Consider the following 23,389-nt stretch of genomic DNA (forward strand, 5'->3'; position numbering starts at 1 on the left):
GGTGCGTGTGGGGATGTGTGTATGTGGCTGTATGTTTATGTGGGGGGGTGGGTGTGTGGGTGTGTGTATGTGTATGTGGGTGTGTGTGTGTATGTGGGTGTGTGTGTGGGTGTGTGTGTGTGTGTGGAGGGGGGGGTGTGTGTGGGTGTGTGTGTGGGGGGGTGTGTGTGTGTGGCTTCGTTTTTCTTTCTTTCTCTCCTCCTCGCGTCTGTCTGTCTGTCTGTCTGTCTCTCTCTCTCTCACTGTCTGTCTCTTTCTCTGTCTCTCACTCACTCACTCACTCTGGTTTTTTGTTTCTCTCTCGTGTGTTTCTCTCTCTCTCTCTCTCTCTCTCTCTCTCGTTCTCTCAATCGATCGTCGAAATGTTCTCTTCATACAGGAGTTGTCCTGCGGTTGGCTGTATTGGTGTGAAGGGTTTCCTTAATGTCTTTTTGGATACAGTTATGAACCTGTAAGAAATTATGCTCCCGATCAGAGTTGTAGGTCATGGCTGGGGTCGTGCCTTTCAGTGGATCTCTCGTCAACGTGTACATGGAGATCTCCGTGGAGGGGAGTGTGTTGAGACCCTTCATCCCGACGGGCGACGCATCCCGCGAATGGGAGGGCTCCGTGGACCGGGAACTAGACCGGGAACGCCGACGGTAACGGTAGCGGTAGCTGGGGATCCGGGTGATGGCCGAGGACTGTAGATAGTCGGTGCGAGCTCCTGCCCGCATCTGTTTGTGCCGGTCGATGAACATGTGCACAGCCAACACCCCCACCATCTCGGCGATGATGAAGGAGAGAGCCCCGAAGTAGAAAGACCATCCGTACGAATAGCTGTTCTTCTTGGAATCGCTCTTGGCCGGGTCACCAGCGTTGGCGGAAATATACACGATGATCCCAATAATGTTACTTAAACCTGTAATGGGGGGGGGGGGGTGGGAGAGGGGGGGGAGAAGGGAGGGAATGGACGACAGAAGAGAGATAGAGGGGCAACAGCCAAAAATCACTACACACAGTCACTATACACTCAAACCACTTTACACTGAAATATTTCACACTGAGATATTTGACATTGAAATACTGCACAGTGTCCCCACCCGCCCCCCCCACCCCCCACACCCACCACCACCTCACAGTCACTGTACTATACACAGAAACATTTTACACTGATCCCTCACCCCGCGCCCACCCCCTACCCCCGACCACACAGTCACTACACTTTACCCTGAAACCCTTTACACTGACATTTTTTTCTCGCTGGCCTGCCGGGTGTGACTGACACGTGCGTAAAACCCGTTGCCGTTGCTTAAGAATATCCAAACCAAGCTGAGGTTCCCACGCCTTCCACCCACACGTGGAAATTCCTCTCTCTCTCTCCCATTAATATCACTGTCTGGCAGCTTTCCCGCTGCGTGTCCAGCTCGGACCCCCCTCCCCGTTAGTTAGGGCTTTGGCTGTGGGGTTACCAGGAGCTGAGGGGGAGGATTCCCGGCCCCCAGTGACTGGTCGGCCCTTCCAGGTCCTGCCGATGAGCCGGGTCGGGCTGTGCTGCCATCAGCAGTGAGTGCCCTGGGACACTGCGGCCCCTTCTGGCTCAGGAACCGGGGGCTCGAGACCGGCACAGAGTGGGGGGGGCTCGATTCCCACATTCCGTGGCCAGACAAGGCACCTGGGAGCAAGTTCAGTGACAGAGCGGGAGAGAGCGAGAGGATGAGAGAGAGAGAGAGAAAGAGGAAAAGAGGAGAGTGTCAGAGGGGAGGAGAGGATGAGAGAGAGAGAGAGAGGTTGAGACTGACAGAGAGGATGAGAGAGAGAGATGGAGAGAGAGTGAGAGAGGAGGAGGGAGAGAGGATGACAGAGAGAGAGGAGGAGAGGGGGTTGGTGTGTGTGTGTGTGGGGGTGGCGGGGGGTTTGCTGCCCTGACCTCTGGGGACTCAGGCCAGTGTTCACATTGTGTGTGTGACCTTTACCAACAGCCTGAGTATCTGATCCTCTCCTACAGCGCCAACATGTCTCAGCTCATCACTGTGTGCGCGTGTCACCGTCTGACAGCTCACCTACCTACCCCTTTCCCTCTCCCCCTTCGCCACCCTCCCCTCCTTTCCCTCCCCTCCTCTTGCTCCCCTCTCTCCACGCTCCCCCTTTCCTTTCCCCACTCTCGGAGCCAGGCTGCGGGGGGGGGGGGGGGGTGTTGGGGGGCTGAGGGGCGGGGAAGAAGCCCTTGACTGACCTGCAGACACGAAGAAGATTCCAGCACTGAGGATGATGTTGTGCCGGGTTTTGTAGAACTCACTGGCAGCGATACACAAACCGCCCATGAACAGCAAAATCACACTGAGGATTGGGAATATACTGGAGGCTCTCACTGCTCCTGGGGGGGGACGGGGGGGGGACAGAGAGTGAGAGACATATAGCAATACAGCACCCCCCCACCCCCCACAAACACACACACACACCATCTCACACACACTGACAAGACACACACAGACCCCCCCCAATCCCACCCCCACACATACAGACACACACACATACACACTCTCACACACACACACCGAGCGGCTGTGGGTAACAAACTTACGGAGGAAATACTCAGCAGCATCAGCTTCATAATCAGTGTCCTCAGGGAAGTGGTCTATAGGTTTACATAAACCTTTATAGTTCCCTGTGAGAGAGAGAGACAGAGACAGACAGAGAATAATAATAATAATAATAATAATCAATCCTCGCATTTGATGCAGCAACTTATCATGTCTTTGAGACGTCTCAAAGCGCTTCACAGGATATACCCAAAGTGCAGTGACTGTGTGTTTTGCGGGAGAAACACGGCAGCCAATTTGACAGCCAACCCCTCAAGCCACAGCCCCTTACAGGGCGGTGGGGGGGGGGCCGAGCCGAACAGATAGCGGGAAGCTTCCCAGTCAGCGAGTGCTCCCAACGGGCAAGCTATGTGGTTTTAGCTGGTTAGACTCCAGCATTTACAGTCCCCACAATAACACACACACTGTAGCCTCGGTCTCTCTCATCCTCTCTCACGCTCTCTCATTCTGAGTCTGTCCTTCTCAGCCTCTCTCTCTCTCTCTCTCTCAGCCGCTCTTTTGCTCTCATTCTGTTCGTCTCTCTCAGTCTCTCTCAATGTCTCTTTCTCTGGCTCTCTCGCAATCTCTCTCAACCTCTCTCTCTCTCTCTCTCTCTCACACACACGCGTACACGCACAGCTCATGTTCACAGTGTTACAGCCTCGTTTGGCCCAACACGTTACTCAGCACATGAGAAGAGCTGACAGCCTGGTACAGCAGGAGGGTCTGGGCTGTGTATGTCTCTCTCGCTCTCTCTCTCTCTCTGGGATTCCCCCAGCCCGCCCCCCCCCCCCCCCCGTGGGAAGATGGCTGGCCTGGGTTCGGTGCCATCCCAATCCCCAAACTGATTTGACCCGACACCTTCCCATCTGCCAAGCGGGCAAATGTGTCACTGTACGTGCGTGTTACTGTATGTGTGTGTGTGAGGGTGTGTGTGTGTATGTGTGTGACTGTGTGTGTGTGTGTGTACGCACGCATGTGCGAGTCGCTATGTGTGTGTTTGTGTATGTCACTGAGTGTGTACGTGTGTGTGTGAGACTGTGTGTGTGTGTGTATCCGTGTGTTTGTGTGTGTGTGTGGGCCCTAATAATAATAATCCTTGCATTTGATGCAGCCCTTGTCACGACTTCTAGACGTCTCAAAGCGCTTCACAGGACACGCTGTAAAGTGAATTGACTGCATTTTTGGGGGGGCGAAACGTGGCAGCCGATCGCGCCCAGCAGCGTCCCCACAAACAGTCGTGGATTGAGTGATCCCCTTTTTTGTTTGGAGGGATTATTACCCCCCTGGGAAAGGCGAGCCACCAATTGACCGGCCAGCAGGTTCCTAAGGAAACTTGCCTAAGGTTTCTCCCCTCCCGGCTGGGAATCAAACCCACGGCCTCTCGCTGGCGAGGAGAGGGCTCTAACCACTGAGCTACAAGGACTCCACACACACACACACACACACACACACGGTCCCGACACGACACCGGACGTGAGCAGCTCCTTCGATACCAACCCCCGTCGAGACGTCCCCAAAGCGCTTCGCGGAAAAACTTTGGTTCACCGCGAAGTGTAGTGACTGTGTGTCTGCAGCCAGTTTTACACACGGCGACATCCCACAAACAGTCGTGGATTGAGTGACTGACTTTCTTTGGGGGATTGTTGGCCAGGACACCGGGAGAGAGAGTGAGGGAGAGGAAGCGAGAGAGAGACTCCCTTCTCTTTCCGAATAGCGCCACAGGAGATCTGTAACGGGGAGCGAGCTCGGTTTAACGTCTCATTCGAAGGACGGAGCCTCCGACAATACAACGCACTCCCCCCCCCCAGCGCTGCATCGGAGCAACAGCTTAGACGGCGTGAGATCAAGTCTCGTTGTGGACATTAAAGATCTCCCACATCGCTGTAGGAAAAGGAGAAGAGAGTCCATCTCTCTCTCTCTCCCTCTCCCAGTGTCCGGGCCAACAATCCCCCAGTTACCATCGGTCACTCGCTCCATGGCTGCTTGTGCGACGTCGCTGTGCGTCAAACTGGCTGAGTCTAGGAACGTAGGGGCAGGAGGAGGCCATTCAGCCCCTCAAGCCTGTTCATGGCTGATCTCTGTAGCTCAACGTCACACAAATGGGAGAGAAATAAATTGCAGACACGCAGTCACTACACATCACGGTGAAACAAAAGCTCCCGCAAAGCGCTCTGGGGATGTTTCGACGTCGGTGTATCAGAGTGGCTGTAACAGGAGGATAAAATATTATTATGATTGCTTTAGCTCATTAACTGGGATTTCTTTTTAAGGTCAAACTTAAGGCAGATTCAGAACAAGCTCCAGAAACGTCGATCACAGTTACATGACTGAGGTTTTTTGGCATAAAAGATACAATCCGTGGTTTAACACAGAGCCTTTCACGTCGGGAGGACGTCTCAAAGCGCTTTGCAGGAGTTTGCTGTAAAGATGAATAGTAGGAGTCCTGTAGCTCGGTGGTTAGAGCGCTCGTATCGCCTCGCAAGCGCGAGGACCCGGGTTCAATTCCCGGCAGGTCAGGGCGAAACCTTGGGTAAGTTTCCTTACTCTACACACACACACACACCCACACCCACACACACACACCCACACACACACACCCACACACACACACACACACCCACCTGATAATAATCCCTCAAGCAAAAAAAAACAATAATAATTTGGTGACTTCAACCCACGGCTGTTTGTGGGACGTCGCTGTGCACAATCGGCGGCCGCGTTTTCGCCAACAAATATACGGTCAATTCACTTTACAGTTTATTCTGCGAAGCGCTTTGAGACGTCGAGAAGACGTGATGAGGCGCTGCATCAAATGCCAGGATTATTATTATTATAATATAACATACCCCAGAGAGAGAGAGCGCAAGAAACTCGAGCGCAAGAAACTCCCTTCTATTTTCCCGACAGCACAGCGGGAGATCTTTAACGTCTGCCCTGAACCGGGGAATGGGGAGTGAGGTTTAGCGTCTCATCCGAAGGACGGCACCTCCGTCATCTGGGTCGTGGCTGTTTGTGGGACGTCACAAACACAGTCACTACACCTGACGTTAATTGCCCGTGAAGTTGCTTCGAATGTTTGACATTATGGACGCTGTCTCGGGTGGCGGATTCGCTTAAAACGAGATCATTTTACGAGAGTGCGGTTTTCTGTGTGTAATAAAAGATCGCTTTGTTTAATGTGTGTCTGCAATCGACCTTCTTGGGAAAAGATTCACCGGCTCCAATCTCAGACCCAGGCACTGTGAGGGGGGGGAGGGGTGGTGGGGGTGGGGGAGTAATGAGACAACATTCCCATTCCGATAAACCCCTCCACTCCCCCCGGACATTAGCTACGTACACAAGCTCAAACCATCCCAATCCGAGCCTAATCTCCCCCAACACCCACATCCCCCCACCCCCCACCCCACATAAAGTCACTAACTTAAGGCAGCGCAAATTGGCTGCTGAGGTTCACCCACAATATATCCAGTCACTGAAGTTCACGGTATAACCTGTGAAGCCCTTTGAGACGTCTCTACGTGTGTAAAAACGCCAGGAGTGCTGCTGCTGTTGTTGTTGTTGTTGTTGTTGACAAAAACTCTCGCAAAGTGCGTTTGGGACATTTTGAGGTTACAGAGACCGGGTCAAACGGGAAGGGAATGTTTTTACGTCGGCCACTTGACCTGCCACGACCCATTCCTTGGGACGTCCCCCCGACGTGAAAGGCGCTGTGTAAATGTCACTGGTAGTTGTTGCTGTCTCGAGTCAGTGGGACCGGAGAAAAGGAGGGAAAAGTTCAGGAGAGCGTGAAGGCTTTTGGGTCTCTCAATCCCAGCTATTGATCACTTAGTAACAGGAAACCACAGGATCAATAGACATGTTCCCTCCTCCTGAGCTCCGACGGGAATCAGCCAGAGATAGAACTAAATAATATATTGCCTTTGATGCAATGACTTATCACGTCTCAAAGGGCTTCACGGGGTTTTACTGTCAAGTGTAGTGACTGTCTATTTAGTGGGCAGCCAGTTTGCGAACCCGTAAACAGTTGTGAAGTGAGGGAATAATTTTGTCCGGGGGATTAATGGCCAGGACACCAGAGGAGGGAGACAGAAACTCCTTTCTCTTTTTTTGGGGGGGATCTTAATAATAATAATAATAATCCTCGCATTTGATATAGCGCCTTATCGCGTCATTGAGACGTCTCAAAGCGCTTCACAGGATACGCTCTGAAGTGGAGTGACTGTGTGCTTTGCGGGCGAAACGCAGCAGCCGATTGCGCTCAGCAGCGTCCCCACAAACAGTCGCGGATTGAAGTGACCACATTTTTTTTTTGAAGGGATTATTACCCCCGGGACAGCGATCCACCAACCGAATAACAACCGGGTTCCTGCTAGGTAAACAGAGGCGTGTGCGCGGAGTAAGGAAACTTGCCCAGGAGTCGAACCCGTATCCTCTCGCTGCGGGAACAGGAGAGGGAAATGGTTGGGGGGGGGAGGTGGTGGAGGGCTGATGTGGAGAAGAGCATAAACTCCGGCACGAATTAGTGGGGACAGATGGCTGATTTCCGCGCTGTGTCATTTCTACCTTAAATTTTAAGAGGTAACGGTCCCGTGGGCTACGATGACATGAACTGCGGGTCTCTGATGGCTCCCGGAAAGAGCTAATGAAACACGAAAATAGGCCTGAAATTCCACCCAGTCTCCGTGTTACTCCCACGTGCTTTAGTAAACCAAGGGCAGAATCCCAATGAGGTACAGAGCACTGCGCTCACTCACTCTCTCTCTCTCTCTTCCGTTACACAGAACATTATACAGCTCCCATTACGTCATACACAAGACATCCCCCCTCCCCCCCTACACCCACCAATATGTGCTCCCAGCGCAGCCTTAACACCTCAATTGGCTATTCCTCTTCCTTTAACACAGCACCACTTGCCCCTTCCCATTCACCCCCACTGTACACACTCTCACTGTACACACTCTCACTGTACACACCCCCACTGTACACTCTCTCACTGTACACACTCCCACTGTACACACTCTCACTGTACACACTCCCGCTGTACACACTCTCACTGTACACACTCCCACTGTACACACTCTCACTGTACACACTCCCACTGTACACACTCTCACTGTACACACTCCCACTGTACACACTCCCCTGTACAAACTCCCACTGTACACACTCTCACTGTACACACTCTCGCTGTACACACTCTCACTGTACACACTCCCCTGTACAAACTCCCACTGTGCACACTCACCCTGTGCACACTCACCCTGTTCACACACACCTTGTACACACTACCACTGTACACATTCCCACTGTAACACACTACCACTGCACACACAGTCACACTGCACACCATTCCACACAACCTTAGTCCCGGCCCAGACAACCTCTCGTTCACTTCACACCAGGCTGCGGGAATGTAAACTCTGCTGCCGCTCGCGCCTGCAACACACTCGGTCGCTGCACTTCACAGCAAAATCCTACAGAGCGCTATGAGACATTTCGACGACGTGTTGACAAGGTGCGATATCCCATGAAATGATGATATTTATTATTATTATCATCATCAATAAACTTCATGGGCGAGGAGATCTCACAGGCTATGACTGGACGGATGTGACATTGACGTCAGCACAGCCTCCTGCTCAGCGGTGCCACAGACAGACACATGGAGGCCATTCGACCCATCGAGTCTCTGCCCAATCCCCCCCTCTCCTTTTCTTACGGGGAATCCCACTTTCCTGCTCTTTTCCTCACGTCCCCTTAACACTCTTCCTGTTCAGCCGTCAATCCACTTCCCTCCTGAATGATCTCCACTGAAACGACCTGAACCTCATCAGTCAGTGTCAAGGGGAACCCCCTCTCCATGACATCACCACGTTGGCAACAAGGGGAACCCCCTCTCCATGACATCACCACGTTGGCACCAGGGAGCCCCTTTCTTATGACCCGCTCATCATCACCAGCCAATGAAAGGCAATGGGAGATTTGACTTCATCCTCATCCTCATCATCCTATACATCTGTGAGACGTCTCAAAGTGCTGGATACAGTACAACAACAACTTGAATTTATACCGCCCGCGCCTCTCCAGCGAGGCAGGGTCTCAGAGCACTTAACCCTGGCGCAGCACGACTCCGAGCTGGGGGGAGGCGGGAGGCGAGGGAGAGGTACACACAGAGACGGCAGGAGACGTGAAGCAACACACAATGCATGGGTGGGGGGTGGGGGCGGTAATAATTAAACCACTAATAATCCTTGCCTTCGATACAGCGCAAGGATTATCATTATTATTATTACTATTATTATTATTATTACTGTGTTGTGTAAAGAAAGCTGTGGTCAGACCACACCTGTCCCACTCTGGTCACTACAACATAAGATTGCTGCCTGTTCAGGGCCTCGAGGCAGCACAGAGGAGACCAGTGAGAGTGATTCCCGATGTTAAACCGAACGAGTTACGAGCAACGATTATGTGCCTTTCACGTTGGGAGGATGTCCCGAGACACTGGGCAATCAATCTGTGTGTCAGCCGGGCTCAGTGGTAGCGCTCTCTCTCTCGCTTTCTCTCCTCCGAGTTAGAAGGTTGTGGGTTCAAGACCTCACGGAACTTGGAGTCACACAGTCTAAGCTGAAACGCCAATGCAGGGCTGGGGGTGTGTGTGTGTGGGGGGCTGTGGCATTGTCGGAGGCTGGAGGCGACCCTAAGGCGATGTTCTTTGATTGAGACGCTAAACAGAGATCCCGTCTGCCTGTTCAGGTGGATGTTAAAAATCTCCCGCGGCACTATTTGAAAAGAGAAGGAAGTTTCTCCCTCTCTCGTTCCCGGTGTCAGGGCCAACAATCCCCCAAATAAAATTGGTTGCTCGCTCCACGACTGTTTGTGGGGGGGGGCGCTGCTGTGCACAAACCAGCTGCCGTGTTTCACCCACAAAATACACAGCCACTACACTTTGCAGTGTATCCTGTGAAGCGCCTTGAGACGTCTCACAAGAATATAAGAAATGCTTGACGAAACGAAGACCGAGGTCCATCGAGTTCGCCTTCCACCTTCCTGGCAGTCGCACGTACATATGTCCCAAACTCCCTATGTCTTTATCCCAATGATGTTACTTTACTAAAAGTAAACTATTTAATCTATTTAACTATGGGACGTCCTCCTGACGTGAAAGGCGCTTTATAAATGGAATCTTGTTGTTGTTGTAATCTGTGTTTGAAGGAATCAACATTTCCGGCTGATAAAGCGATATCTCAAATGCAAGGATTATTATTTATTATTATTATTATGATATTTATTATTATTATTATCCAGAGGAATAGCTGGCACAGAGAATTACCAGGAATAGTGGGCGAAGTCGGTTTGCTGGGACTCGTTTAAGAATCCGTGGACGCTGAAATGGGAGAACGAACAGTTGGGGATTGTGGTCGAAACCAGATCAGCTGAAAAAGCCTCCGTTACACACTCCTACATTGGTTAGTTAGACCCTCAAGCCAACTCTACTCTCATCTCAATCAGAGGCTTGAGATAGCAATGGTGTGGGAGGAGAGAGAAAGCGAGGGGTGGGGGGGGGGGCAGTTGAGTGAGCTAAAGGGAACCGCAAGGAAGAGCAACAACTGTTGAAACAACGAGGGGAGGGGGGGGGCGTCAGTAAAAGTACGCTAATGATTCTGCTTGAATAAATAAATAATATAACGCCGCTTACATTTGATTCACATCGAGAGGACGTCTCAACGCAATATACTTGTCAAGTGTGGCCACTGGGGGTTTGGTGGGCGAAGCGCGGCAGCCAATTTGCACGCAGTGACATCCCCTAAAACAGCCGTAAAGCGATTGACCGGGTGAGACGTTAAACCTCACTCTCCCCCCCCCCCACCACCCCCTCCCCGTCTGCCTGTTCAGGTGGATGTTAAGGATCTCCCGCTGCGCTGTTCGAAAAGAGAAGGGAGCTTCTCTCTCTCTCTCCATCTTTCTCTCTCTCTTTCGCTCTCTCCCGGTGTCCTGGACAACAATCCCCACCGAATAAACTCACTCCCTCCACCACTGTTTGTGGGACACGGACTGTGCGCAAATGACCTCTGAGAGGGTATGTATATATATATATAATAACTATCCTCGCATTTGATGCAGCGCCGTATCACGTCTTCGAGACGTCTCAAAGCGCTTCACAGGATACACTGCACCGTGAAATTGACTGCGTATTTTGTGGGTGAATTGCGGCAGCCGACTGGCGATGTCCTCGCAAAGAGTCGTGGATGGAGCGAGAGGGATTATTACCCACGGAAAACCGATTGACTACCAACCGAGTTCCTACTGACTGCCGGGTGAACAGAGGCGTGTGTGTGTGTGTGTGTGTGTGGGGGGGGGGTGGGCGGGGAGGGGAGGGAGGGAGGAAACTTGCCCAATGTTTCGCCCTGAGCCAGGAATCAAATCCGGGTCCTCTCACTTTCGAGGCGAGTGCTCTGACCACTGAGCTACAGGGCTCCACTACACTGCTCTCTCCCTCTCTATATATAATATATATATTATACTCAAGGCTGATACTCCAGCGCAATGCTGGGGGGAGGGGGGCTGGGGCTGGTGGTGAGGGAGAGAGGGACACACGACAAAATACCAAATTACATTTGTATAGCGTCTTTCACGTCAGGAGGACTTCCCAAGGTCTCAAGGGAGGGAGGGATGAAAGGAGGGAGAGAGGGAGGGAGGGAGGGAGGGAGAGCCGGCCCTGTCCTTCGGGCGAGACGTTGAGAGTGTAACTGACTGGGAATAACAGATCTCGGAAACTGGCCAAGCGTAGGAATGCTCATAACTCACGGGGCTTCCAGGGATGAATGAGCTATAAAAGATGCCAGGAGAGTTGAGTAATCATTCACTCACTCCCTCTCAGCCAGTTATTCTCTTTATTGCAGAGCTCCTAATTCCTTGCCGAGCAGGCTTAAGGGTTCCGTCAATCTGGGCAGCGATTCCCAAGGAGTTTGTGCGTGGGAACTCGCCATCCCCATTAGCTGTTGCGGTGGGGGGCAGGGGGGAGTGGTATGGGCTGGGGGGAACGGATGGTCAAGGAGGGGGTTGGTTTGCTATAAACATCCACCCACACACACTTACACACGCCACCATACTACCAAACAACGGATCATTCAACCCACGACAGTTTGTGTGGACGCTGCAGTGCACAATTGGCTGCCGCATTTCGCCGGCAAAGCACACAGTCACTACACTTTACAGTATATCCTGTGAGGTGCTTTGAGACGTCTCGAAGAGGTGATAAGGCACTGTGTCAAACGCAAGGATTATTATTGTTGTTATTATTATCCCCTCCCAGCCAACACATCAGTAACTGAAACCCAATACAAATTGTATAACTCAATACACAGAGAGCTTTCATCCGTGTGTTCGTCTGACTCGCTCAGTCACACTCTCTCCTCTGAGCAAAAGGTTGTGAGTTCAAACCCCCCCCCCACCAACCCACCCCCCCCCCCCTTCCCCCCCATTCCCCCCGCATTGTCGGAGACATCGTCCTTCGGATGAGACTATAAACCAAACTCCCTCCTCCCACCAACTGTGCCCTGTTCAGGTGGACGTTAAAGATCTCCCGGGACGGTATTAGAAAAAGAGAAGGGAGTTTCTCTCTCTCTCCTCTGTTTCTCTTTCTCTCTCGCTGGCCTGGTCGACAATCCCGCAACCTCCCCCCGCCCCTTCCCACCCACCAACGCACAGTCACTACACTTTACAGTGACTGCCCCATGAAGCACTTTGAGATGCCTCCCCCGGTTGTGAAAGCTGCTGTGTCAAATATAGGGGGTCTAAACCGTACCTAAACTACAGAGTATTGGGTGCCAAACGCTTCCAAGTGTGTGTGTGTGAGGGAGAGGGAGGGAGTGGGTTGGAAGTCTGGATTCACAGAGTCTGGATTGGGGACAACTGTTGGCATTGAACCATCTCAAACCCACTCAGCGTCTCTCTGCCAACAGCAGTGCAACGCAACACGGTTTACATTATCGCAGCGCCTCGCACATCATGTCGATACGTATCAGAGCACTTGACTTCAGCCCCTCTGACTCCCCACCCTTTGGAACTCCATCCCCACAGTCCCTTCACATTGCCCCCCTCCCCCCCCCACCCCACTTGCCTCCTTCAAGGCACATCTCAAGACCCTCCTCTTCGGCCGCGCCTTCGGTCACCCTCCTACGCCCACCCTCCTTGCCCTCCACCCCTCCTGGAATACGCACTCTCTCTCTCTTTCTCTCTCCCTCCATCCTGTTTACCAAATTCCGGAAAGTATTAGGCACAGGTTGGCAAGGAAAACACTTCACTGTGAAACTGGCCATCGTATTGCCGTTTCCACCCATTGACCGCTCACCTCCACACACGGTGTCCACGCAAAGTCACACCTGGACACGGCAGAAAGCAACTGACCATCCTATCAATGGGTGACTCACTGCACGCAACCAGCAGAGAGATCAGAGCAACAAAATTCCTCCTGTTCTTCGCCTTAAGGCCCCCGGGTTTCCACCCGTCCTTAGCCTCGCTAGACACCCACTTCCTCCCACCCTCCCATCGCAGCCACCCCCACCCACCCTTCCTTTTTTTCATTATCCTTTAACTCAAAGCACTGCTATGGAAAGTAATAATTTCCAATAATAATAATGATGATAATTTGGTCACTCAATCCACCTCTGTTTGTGGGGACACCACTGTGCGCAATTGGCTGCCGCGTTTCGCCCACAAAATATACGGTCACTACACTTTACAGTATGTCCTGTGAAGCGCTTTGAGACGTTTCGACCAGGCTGGATCGAATGCGAGGATGATCACATTTAAAATGGAACAGAACAGTGCGAGACTTCTGTATCCTAGCAATATCTCTCTCTCACGTCGGGAAGACATCTCAAAGCAATTTGATCTGGTTACCTGCGGGGGAGGGAAAGAGAAAGGGGTTGGACAGAACTGGACTGGCGGGCGGGCAGGGGGGGATGGGGGGAAAGGGGGGAAAACCGCTTCCGAATTCAGAACAGATCTAGATTTACGAATCTTCCTGCAATTCCTTCATTTCAAGACACAAACGACGGAATTTGGGGCCCAGTGCTGGTCTAATTCGGAAGCCGATGGGTCTGTCGTCCGCAGGAAGTCCGGGCAAACCCACTTCCGAATCCAGACGGAATTGTAACAGCCCATGCATTCGACGTCTCAAAGCGCTTCACAAGATTTACCGTAAAGTGTAGTGACTGTGTGTTTTTTCTAGGCACAGCGGACAGCTAGTTTGCACATAGCAACGTCCCAGCAAACAGCTGTGAAGTGAGTGAGTGATTTTATCTGGCGGAGGGTGAGGGCACCAGCAGAGAGAGAGAAAGAGAGACACCTCTCTCTCTGAACAAGATACAGACAGGATCTCAGTTTAACGTCTCTTCTGAAAGACGGTGTCTCCAACAACACAACACTTTCCCTCCTCACGCATACGCGCCCCGACCCTCAGCCCTGCCTGCGCTGGAGTGTCAGCCTAGACACCCCAAGATATGGAGGCGTGAACCCCCCCCACCTACTGACTCCGAGCTCTCCCGACTGAGCCAGGCTGACACCAATGCAGAAACACCCCACAATCTTGGTTTTAATCCAGAAGTAGGCCATTCAGCCCCTCGAGCCTGTTCTGCCATTCGCCGCACGAAACACACAGTCAATTCACTTTACGGTATAAACACTATGAGAGGTCTCGCAGTTGGGATAAGACCTTGTGTCAAATATAAGGATTATTATTATTATTGTTAATATTATCACAACAGAGAAGATATAGACCATTTTGTAACAGGTGGGGGTTGGGGGGGGTTGAGCACTGACTGCTTGTTAGACATCGTTAAATAAGGCAACACTCGAAGTGGGGAGATGCCAACTGTTTGGCAAGCGAGAGGTGTTGTCTGACGTGGGTTATCATCTCCCAGGGCAGTGTGGATCAGTGAGGGACAGGGGGTCTGAGTGTTTGTTTAGGCCAAGACTGAGTCAATCCCCTCGTTCACCTTCTCAACCAACCAATTGACCAACTGACTGACAAGCTAGCCAACAAACCAACAAACCAACCACACAACCACCGAACCACCCAACCAGCCAACCACACAACCAACCAATTAACCAACCAGTGAACCACCCAACCAGCCAACCACTCATTAATCAACCTCCCAACTAGTCAACCACCAATTCATCTAACTAAAGTCTTGTGGTACGTTATTGTATTATTTGATCCCTACAATAAAATGAAACAAGGAACAATTGTGGAATTGCTTCCTCCACCCACTCCACCACACAAGTTTTTTTTGTCGGGTAAGTGTTGGGAGAAACTCAGTAACCCATCTATACCAATGGTAAGCTGACAACTAGTGACTGTGGAAATCTCTATTGCTCTCTCTGACACACACACACAGTCGCTTTCTCTCTCACACACACTCTTACATATGGATTCCTGTTAAACACTGACATTAATATGGTGGAAATGTTGAACTTGCAAACAGGCAAATGGTAAATTGGGTTTTGATCTACAGTCACTGAGAAGCTAAGGATTGGAAGGAGATGGAAGGAAAGTCAAGGCCAATGGATATCAGATCCAATGCTCTCCCATTCGATACCTCTTCATTGAATTTCTCCCCTCCTTATAATACACCATATATACAAAGAGAGAAAAGAACATTTCTGAACATAGCAATACAACAGGCTCAATAAATAATTGCAACATTCTCTAATTCCTTCTTAACATCAAATGTGACTGGTGGGAAGAGGGGAGATGGATGAGAGAGAGAGAGAGAGGGGGGGGGGTAGGGAGAGAGGAATTGAGAGTGGGTTCTTAAAGAATTGACACAGAGAGACAATTATGTGGGGTGGGGGTTGTGAGAGGGGCTAATGTATGATTGTGCGGTGTGAATGGATAAAATAATAATAATAATCCTTGCATTTGATACAGCGCCTGATCACGTCTTCGAGACGTCTCAAAACGCTTCACAGAATATACTGTAAAGTGAATTGATGGTGTGTTTTGTGGCTGAATCAAATATTATGTACAGCATAGTTACAAAAATAATTCCTGAGGCACTGTAGTTTCTCATACATTTCCGTAGACCTATATATATATGAATTTTAAAAAAACCTCTCTCTTATGTATTTTACTTCAGATCAAAGTGACTCATTTTTTTGGCTTTCTAAACTGGCAAACAGGGTGACGTCACCTCGGTTTTGGATGCTTTAAAGATAAGTTTATATTTTAAAAAATCTTTAAAAATATTGCGCGTGTTTGTGTATGATACAGAGCGAAAGAGAGCGAGAGAGAGAGAGAGGGGTGGGTGGGGGGCTAGTTGCAAGAAGGGAGGGCAATTTTGTGGGGGGGGAGAAAAAAATATTTGGGTGAAAAAAAGCATCTTTTATGAATTAATGCTTTTTTTTACAGTATAATTGCAAGATTCATTCATTCTGTCATCCATTCATTCACCCCACTCACTCCCTCTCTCTCTCTATATATATATATATGTGTGTTTATCATATACATATGTATAAAACAAACGCATTGCAAAAAAAAAAATCCTGTTAATTGATGAAATTGCGCATCGGTGCGCTGTGTAACCGTTCAATCAAAAAAAAAACAAAAGCCAATTCATCTGATCGCTTCCAATAAATGATATGAATATTTCACAGCATTTAGTGAGTGCGGACAGGGAAAAAAAAAGAGAGATACAGTACATCCTTGTGAGGCACAGAGAGAGAGGGAGAGAGGGAGAGAGGGACTAGTTTGAGACGTGATGAGAGAGAGCAGTCGATGTATTCATTTTATTATTATTGATATTATTGTTATTATTCCCTCACACCCCCTCACACCCCCTCCTCCCTCCGATGGTGCCATCGGATGGGGGTCGGTGGGGGCAGAGGGGCTGAGATGTACGTGAAAATAAATCTGGGGCGATGTTAGAAAAATGCCCATTTTGAGATGGTTAAGATATTGAGTGACTGAAACCCTTCTGTCTTCCCATTTCACCAAATACACACAAATACACACACACACACACATATATATATATATATATATATTGGCTTTTTTTAATCCATATGCTGTCCATCCTAACATCTCTCTCAAGCAATCACACAGGTATCGTTCCCAACTCTCAGTACGAAAGAGGGTTCTGTTCCCAGAGAGACATTTTTTGAGATACGTTTAAACGATAGATGTATATTTTAATTGAATTCAACCCCCCCCCCACCCCCCTCTGCCCCCCCCCCACCACTACCAACCCCACCACATACACACACCCCAAACCTATCTATGTTTCCATTTTGTTCTTTGATATGCATTAATTTTGACACACCCAAAATGGTTGGTTTTTTCCTCCCCCCCTCCTCCCCTCCCCGAATATGAATTATGATTTCAAATAAAAAAAGAGAGAGGGGGAGAGAGAGAGAGAGAGAGAGAGAAAGGGTTGCAGGAATTCTCCTTAAACCCCAAACCCCCCCTCTCCCCCCTGAATAAACAACCCCCTGATCGCCAAACAGAAAGTATTTGGTGGATCGCCAATGGCAAAACGATGTCTCCTCTGAAATATTGGGTGATGTGGGGGAGAAATCTTCTGATTAATTGGGGCTATTGATTTTCTGGGGGAGGGAGGGAGGGGGAGAGGGAGGGAGGGAGGGAGGGAGGGAGGGGGCAATAGCATCCAGTATTCTGTGTGTTGCCTGACTGCAGATTATGGTAAAAGCATTTTGGATGGTGAAAGGGAGAGGGGGAAAAAAATGCAGAATGCGTCAAAATAAGCTTGATTCAGAGCAAGAGAGAGAGAGAGAGAGAGAGGGGGGGGGGGGAGCAGCTTTTTATAATTCCAGCCATGTCCACCCATCAGTCTCTGAAATGCAATATACATTGGGGGGGGGGGAGAGGGAGGAGAGAGAGAGGGAGTGAGAGAGAGAGAGAGAGAGGAAGAGGATGGAGGAAAAACGACATGGTACATAGAGGAGGGGAAGGGGAGAGGGAGAGAGGAGAGGAGATGAAGATGAAGAGCGAGAGAGAGAGAGAGAGAGAGAGGGAGGGAGGGAGGAAGGGTATAAAATACCTTCAAGGCAGCAGGTTCTCCATAATCCAGAGTGGGTCATCACCTCCTCGTTCTTTTTGCTGGTTTCATTCTCACTCACACTCTTGCTCTTGCAAACACCTCGGGAATAGAGCCAGTAATCTGTGCCCACAGCTATAGTCATGAGGCTGAAGGCTGCAAAAGCGCCAACAGTAGTTAATAGCATCTGCACTCCACGATCAAAAAGACCCATACTTCTTCATTATATACCCAAGACTTTCTCTCCTTGTGGTCTCTCTCTCTCTCTCTCCTTCCCCTCTCTCTCTCTCTCTCTCCCAGTCACTCACTCTCCTCTCTCAGGCAGAGAAAGCAAACCCCATTTTTATTTCTTTTAAAAAAAAAGGAAGGATGGAGGGATGGATGGAAGGGAGGAAAGAAGGGAGAAAAAGGAGAAGAGAAGAGAGAGAGAGAGAGAGAAAGAGGGTGGGGGGCGGGGAGGGCAGAGAGAAGAGAGAGAGAACGAGAGAGAGAGAGGAGATCAAAGGGAGATCAAAAGATTTTTCGTTGCTTTCCAGAACAAGATGGGTTTTCCAATTCAATATATATATATATTATTATTATTATTATTTGTTTTTGCTTTGAATAATCTGGCTTCAATATAGATTATATAATATATATATATATTAATTTTTTTCTTAATTTAAAAAAAGGAAAAGGGTGAATTCTCCCCCCAAAACCGACCGACCAAACCAACCGAACCAAACCAAACCAAACCAACCAACCAACCAACCAACCAAAACACAAAAGAAAAACAGAAACCCCCAAATAAAAGAGATGAATAATAATAATAAGTTAATCCTTTTTTCTAAAATTCTGGTCTTCAGTTTCCATAAGTAGTGACTAGTTTTGAGAGAGCTTTAGCGTAGAAAATAACGAAGGCAAAGGCATCCTTTGGAGAGACACTGGAGCCCGAACGCCAGAAAGATTGTAGGTGGCAGGAACAGCTTTGTGATTCAATTCCCAATCCAACGCCATGAAAATCCTAGAGGTTTTTTTTTGTTGGTGTGTGTGTGTGTGAGAGAGAGAGAGAGAGAGATTTCTTTCTTATTGCGAAGACGTTGATTGCAGAGGAAAGACCGAGCTGCAAACACACACACACACACCCGCACACATATATATATATATATATATAAATATATATATGTAGACAGACAGATAGATGGATACCGTATAGAAATATATATACGGATTGTGTGCGAGTATCAGAGAGAGAGAGAGAGAGAAAGAGAGAGAGAGGAACGGTTGAGATTTCAGGACAGACTGAACTGAGCCATGACTTGTGCTGAAGCAGACAGCTCCTCTTCACATTGCAGCGTTCACACACACACACAAATCCTCGCTCGCATTTGCTTAATATTTTTCTTCCTTCGCTGTGGTTTTTGGTTTTCTTTTTTTTTTATCCGTTCCTTCTTTTTTTTTTCTGGGGGTGGGTGGGGGTGGGGGTGGGGGGGTTTCTCTGGCTCCCTCCCTCGCTTTCTTTCTCTCTCTCTCTCTCTCTCTCTCTCCCTCCCTCTCTCTCTTCCCCACCACCAAAAATATATATTTCTCTTCTTTTCCTCGTTGTGGTGATGGTTGTGGGTTTTTCTTCTCTCTCTCTCTCTTTCCTTCTTTTTTTCTTCTTCTTTCTTCTTTTTTCTTCTTCTTCCCTCTCTCTCTCTCTCTCTCTGTTCTCCTTTTTCCCTCGTCTCAAATATTCTCTCTTCTCTTCTCTTCTCTCCTCTCCTCTCCTCTCCTCTCTCTTCTCTTCTCTCTCTCCCCAACGCTGGAAAAGAGCAGCTTGCAACACAGGGTCGACTCACAAAGGAAGAAGGCGGCGTTATCTCTCTCTCTCCCCTCTCTCTCTCTCTTTCTCTCTTCCTCCCTCCACCCCCCCACTCTATCTCTCTCTCTCGTTCTCTCTCTCTCTCTCTCCTCCTCTCTTCCAATGTGCTGTCACTCTTAACGATACGTGCCCAAGGCTTCAAATGCAGCCTTTACATTGCAAATACACCGGTAGAGAGAGAGAGAGAGAGAGAGAGTGTGAGAGGGGGGGAAGGAATAAGAAGATATATATATATATATATATAGAGAGAGAGAGAGGGTAGAAATGCAATGGTTCTGTTTAAATGCTCATGCAAAAAAAATACACATGTGGGAAGGGATTTTTTTGGGGGGTGAGGAGGGAAGATCTCAGGATAGCAAATATATACACACACACATACACCCAAATACACTTACAAACACATACATTCATACACCTACACACATACATACACCTACACACACACAGATATACATACATACACACACATTCACCTACACACATACATACACCCACACACATACATACTTACACACACACAGATATGCATACACACACATACATACACCCACATACTCCCACACACACAAACACACACACACACATACAGATAAACATACACACATACGTACATATTCACACACCCACAGGTGCATATACACCCACACGCGTACACACACCTACAGACAGACACACATACATGCACAGATGCACACACACCCTGTGAGCTTGACATTGCTTTTTCTGAGCAGAAATGTTGATACTGGGTTGAGTTTTTGCCCCCATGAGGGAGTCGGGGGCTTAACCCACACCCTGGGGTTTAAATATCATTGCTCCTACTCACAATAACTCTTTACTGTTCAGGTTGAACACCCCCACCTTGATAACAGGACAAATATAATGCACTCAATATAGTACAACCCAAATCTACATTTATTCAGCGACTTTCACGTCGGGAGGACGTCCCACGATGCTATACTGCTTTAATACAATAATAATAATCCTCGCGTTTGACACAGCGCCTCATCACGTCTTCGAGACATCTCAAAGCGCTTTACAGGATACACTGTAAAGTGAATTAACTGTGTATTTTGTGGGCGAAACGCGGCAGCCAATTACGCACAGCAGCGTCCCCACAAACAGCTGTGGATTGAGTGACCAAATTATTTTTTTGTGTGGGGGTGGGATTATTATCCCAATGAAAGCGATCCGCCAATTGACTAACAACCGGGTTCCTACTTACGGCTGGGTAAACAGTGTGTGTGTGTGTGTGTGTGTGTGTGGAGGAAGGACACTTGCCGAAAGATTTCGCCCTGACACCGGCTGGGAATCGAACCCGGATCCTCTCGCTTGCGAGGCGAGCATGATAATTCCTTTTTTTTGTACTTAAAAAAACGCCGTCAGCCTAGGCCAGTACGCATTACAAAAAATAATGGTTGTGTGGGAGTGAGCTCCCTGCATATAAACTCTGCTCTGGGTTTGAACATGCACAAAAAAAAGCAAGCTCATGTATTCTTATCCTCATCTCTGCCATCACCTGCCTCTCAGTCAGATTGTCTCTGTATAATTGCAACACCCACTACTCTATTCCTCCCTTTGTTACAGCCATTGGGTTTGAGATGGGCTATTACTGTTACCGTTCCTGCCAGCGTCGAATACAGCCCGATAACAGCGACCTTTGCATTTGACACAGCGCCTTATCACGTCTTCGCGGCCTCTCAAAGCGCTTCACAGGATACAGCGTGAAGTGAATGGACTGTGTTGCGTTTTGCGGGCGAAACGCGGCAGCAGCGTCCCAACAAACAGTCGTTGATTACGTGACCGATTTATTAATATTATTTCTTTTAAAAAATTGAAGGAATTATTACCCCCGGAAAAGCAATCGACTAACAACTGGGTTCCTACTTTCTGGTAGGCAAACAGAGGCGCGCGTGGTGTGTGGAGTAAGGAAACTTGCCCAATGTTTTGCCCGGCCCAGGAATCGAACCCGGGTCCTCTCGCTTGCAAGGCGATTGCTCTAAACACTGAGCTACAGGACTTCATGGGGGTATCTTGGGTGTGTGTGGGGGGGGGGGGGGAGGGGGAGAGGTAAGGGGCTAAACAGGTTCCGGTGATGATTGTATATATTGTTTATCATCCATTTCCGCATTTACCTGCCCGCGAACGCACAGTCACTACACTTCACAATAAAAAGTTTCCTTGCTCCACTCTGGTTGCCCAGCAGTAAGTAGGAACCCGCTGTCAGTCGGATCGCTTTCCGAAGGTAATGATCTCTACCAAAAAAAAAGGAAACTGATACAGCGCCTGACCATGTCGTCGAGACTCGCGCACAGCAAACTGCCACAAACAGCCATTGAGTGAGGGATCAACTTTTTGGGGGATTGGATTGTTGACTCGAACACTGCGAGAGAGAGCGAGAGAGACAGAGAGAGAGAGAGAGAGAGAGAGAGAAACTCGCTTCTCTTCTTGAACAGCGCTGAGATCTTTAAAGTCCACCTGAACAGGCAGACGGGGAGGGGAGTGAGTGAGGTTTAACGTCTCATCCGAAGGACTGCGTCTTCCGACAATGCAACACCCCCCAAACTCCCCCCACAACAGTAATGCATTGGAGCAACAGCTTAGATAGTGTGTGATTCCAAGTCCTGACTTGGTGGGGTTTTCGAACCCACAACCTTCTGACTCATAAAAAGTTTTATTTTTATTTTATTCTGACTCAAGAGGCGAACGAGAGAGAGAGAGAGAGAGAGAGAGAGCTACCACAGCGCCAGGCTGACACAACGACACTTATTGTAAAGTGTAGTGACTGTCTGTTTGTTTTTGTGGGCGAAACGCGGGAGGCGTTCCCCACGATATCAAGACAGGGCGAAAGTTTGTTTCCGCTTCTTATCTGTTTGTCGCCAGGAGGAGAAACCACAGACACATTGAGCTAATGTGTCGGGGACGTGCGAGGAGAGTCCCAGCTGCCGTGGGCTTAAAGTGACAATTCCAGCGGCGTTCCCGTCAGGAAACAAACAGCGCGGAGAGAACTTTATATACATAACATTCCCTGATTCTGACACCGCCCTCACACGCACACGCACACGCACGTACAATCCCACACACAGAAAAGCCGCGGGTACTGGGTTGTTGCTCTGAATGGAATGTTCCCAGTGTAGTGTAGTGACTGCTTGTTTGTAACGCCAATTCAGTAGCAGCAGGAAGGGAGGGAGGGAGGGAGCGAGAGAGAGGGAGGGAGCGAGAGAGGGAATGAGATGGGTGGGGAAGGGAGGGAGTGAGAGAGGGAACGAGAGAGGGAGGGAGAGAGCGAGAGAGGGAATGAGAGGGAGGGAGGGAGAGAGCGACAAGGAGGGAGCGAGAGAGTAATAGAATGAGAGAGGGAGGGAGGGAGAGAGGGAGGCAGGTTATGCGGGAAGCGAAGAGAAGGTAAGGGAGGGGATGGCCAGTGAGATACCCCTGAGCAGGAGTGACCCAGTTTTAAGGAAGTGCAATGAGGAAGCTGCCAGATTCCTAAATGTAATAGCTTCTATAGTTAGAACCTTTATTGAGCCTCTGAATCCAGCAGCAAAATACACCCATTATTTCATTATGAAATGTCGCTCAGGGTAAGGGCGCTACCGAACTTTATTTTCCCTCTCCCTCTCTCTCTCTCTCTCTGGGTCAGAAGATCTTGTCCAGGGCTCAACAACAACAACAACAATAACGACAACAAGTTGCATTTCCATATCTAGTCAGCCAGACTTCTCAAAGCACAGGAATGTACCGACCGTAAAGTGTAGTGACTGTGTACCACTTATAATAATAATAATAATCCTTGCCTTTGATACAGCGCTTTTCACGTCGGGAGGACATCCCAAAGCGCTTCACAGAACACACTGTAAAGTGAATTGACTATATTTGTGGGCGAACGCGGCAGCCAATTGCGCACAGCAATGTCCCACAAACAG

General features: G+C 49.3%; 1 protein-coding gene across 1 annotated transcript; it reads right to left on the reverse strand.

The window, feature by feature from the left end:
* Positions 1-303: 303 nt before the first annotated feature.
* cacng2a (calcium channel, voltage-dependent, gamma subunit 2a) lies at positions 304-17,919 on the reverse strand. The gene is made up of 4 exons (XM_042345060.1): positions 17,627-17,919; positions 2,564-2,647; positions 2,216-2,356; positions 304-901 (listed from the first exon to the last, which is right to left on the reverse strand). Exons 1-4 carry the CDS (start codon positions 17,835-17,837, stop codon positions 372-374), a joined length of 966 nt encoding a protein of 321 aa, XP_042200994.1. The 5' UTR covers positions 17,838-17,919; the 3' UTR covers positions 304-371.
* Positions 17,920-23,389: the final 5,470 nt, after the last annotated feature.

The sequence above is a fragment of the Callorhinchus milii genome, unplaced genomic scaffold (genome assembly GCF_018977255.1).
Source record: "Callorhinchus milii isolate IMCB2004 unplaced genomic scaffold, IMCB_Cmil_1.0 Scaffold31, whole genome shotgun sequence".
Classification (NCBI taxonomy): domain Eukaryota; kingdom Metazoa; phylum Chordata; class Chondrichthyes; order Chimaeriformes; family Callorhinchidae; genus Callorhinchus; species Callorhinchus milii.

What these genes read in the sequence shown, in the direction of transcription:
- cacng2a (XM_042345060.1), bottom strand. Translation starts at nt 17,837, where the DNA reads ATGGGTCTTTTTGATCGTGGAGTGCAGATGCTATTAACTACTGTTGGC. An exon ending in TGCTGCTGAGTATTTCCTCC is followed by an intron (nt 2,357 to 2,563) that starts GTAAGTTTGTTA and finishes GTCCCCCCCCAG; the next exon opens with GAGCAGTGAGAGCCTCCAGT. An exon ending in AATCTTCTTCGTGTCTGCAG is followed by an intron (nt 902 to 2,215) that starts GTCAGTCAAGGG and finishes CCCCCATTACAG; the next exon opens with GTTTAAGTAACATTATTGGG.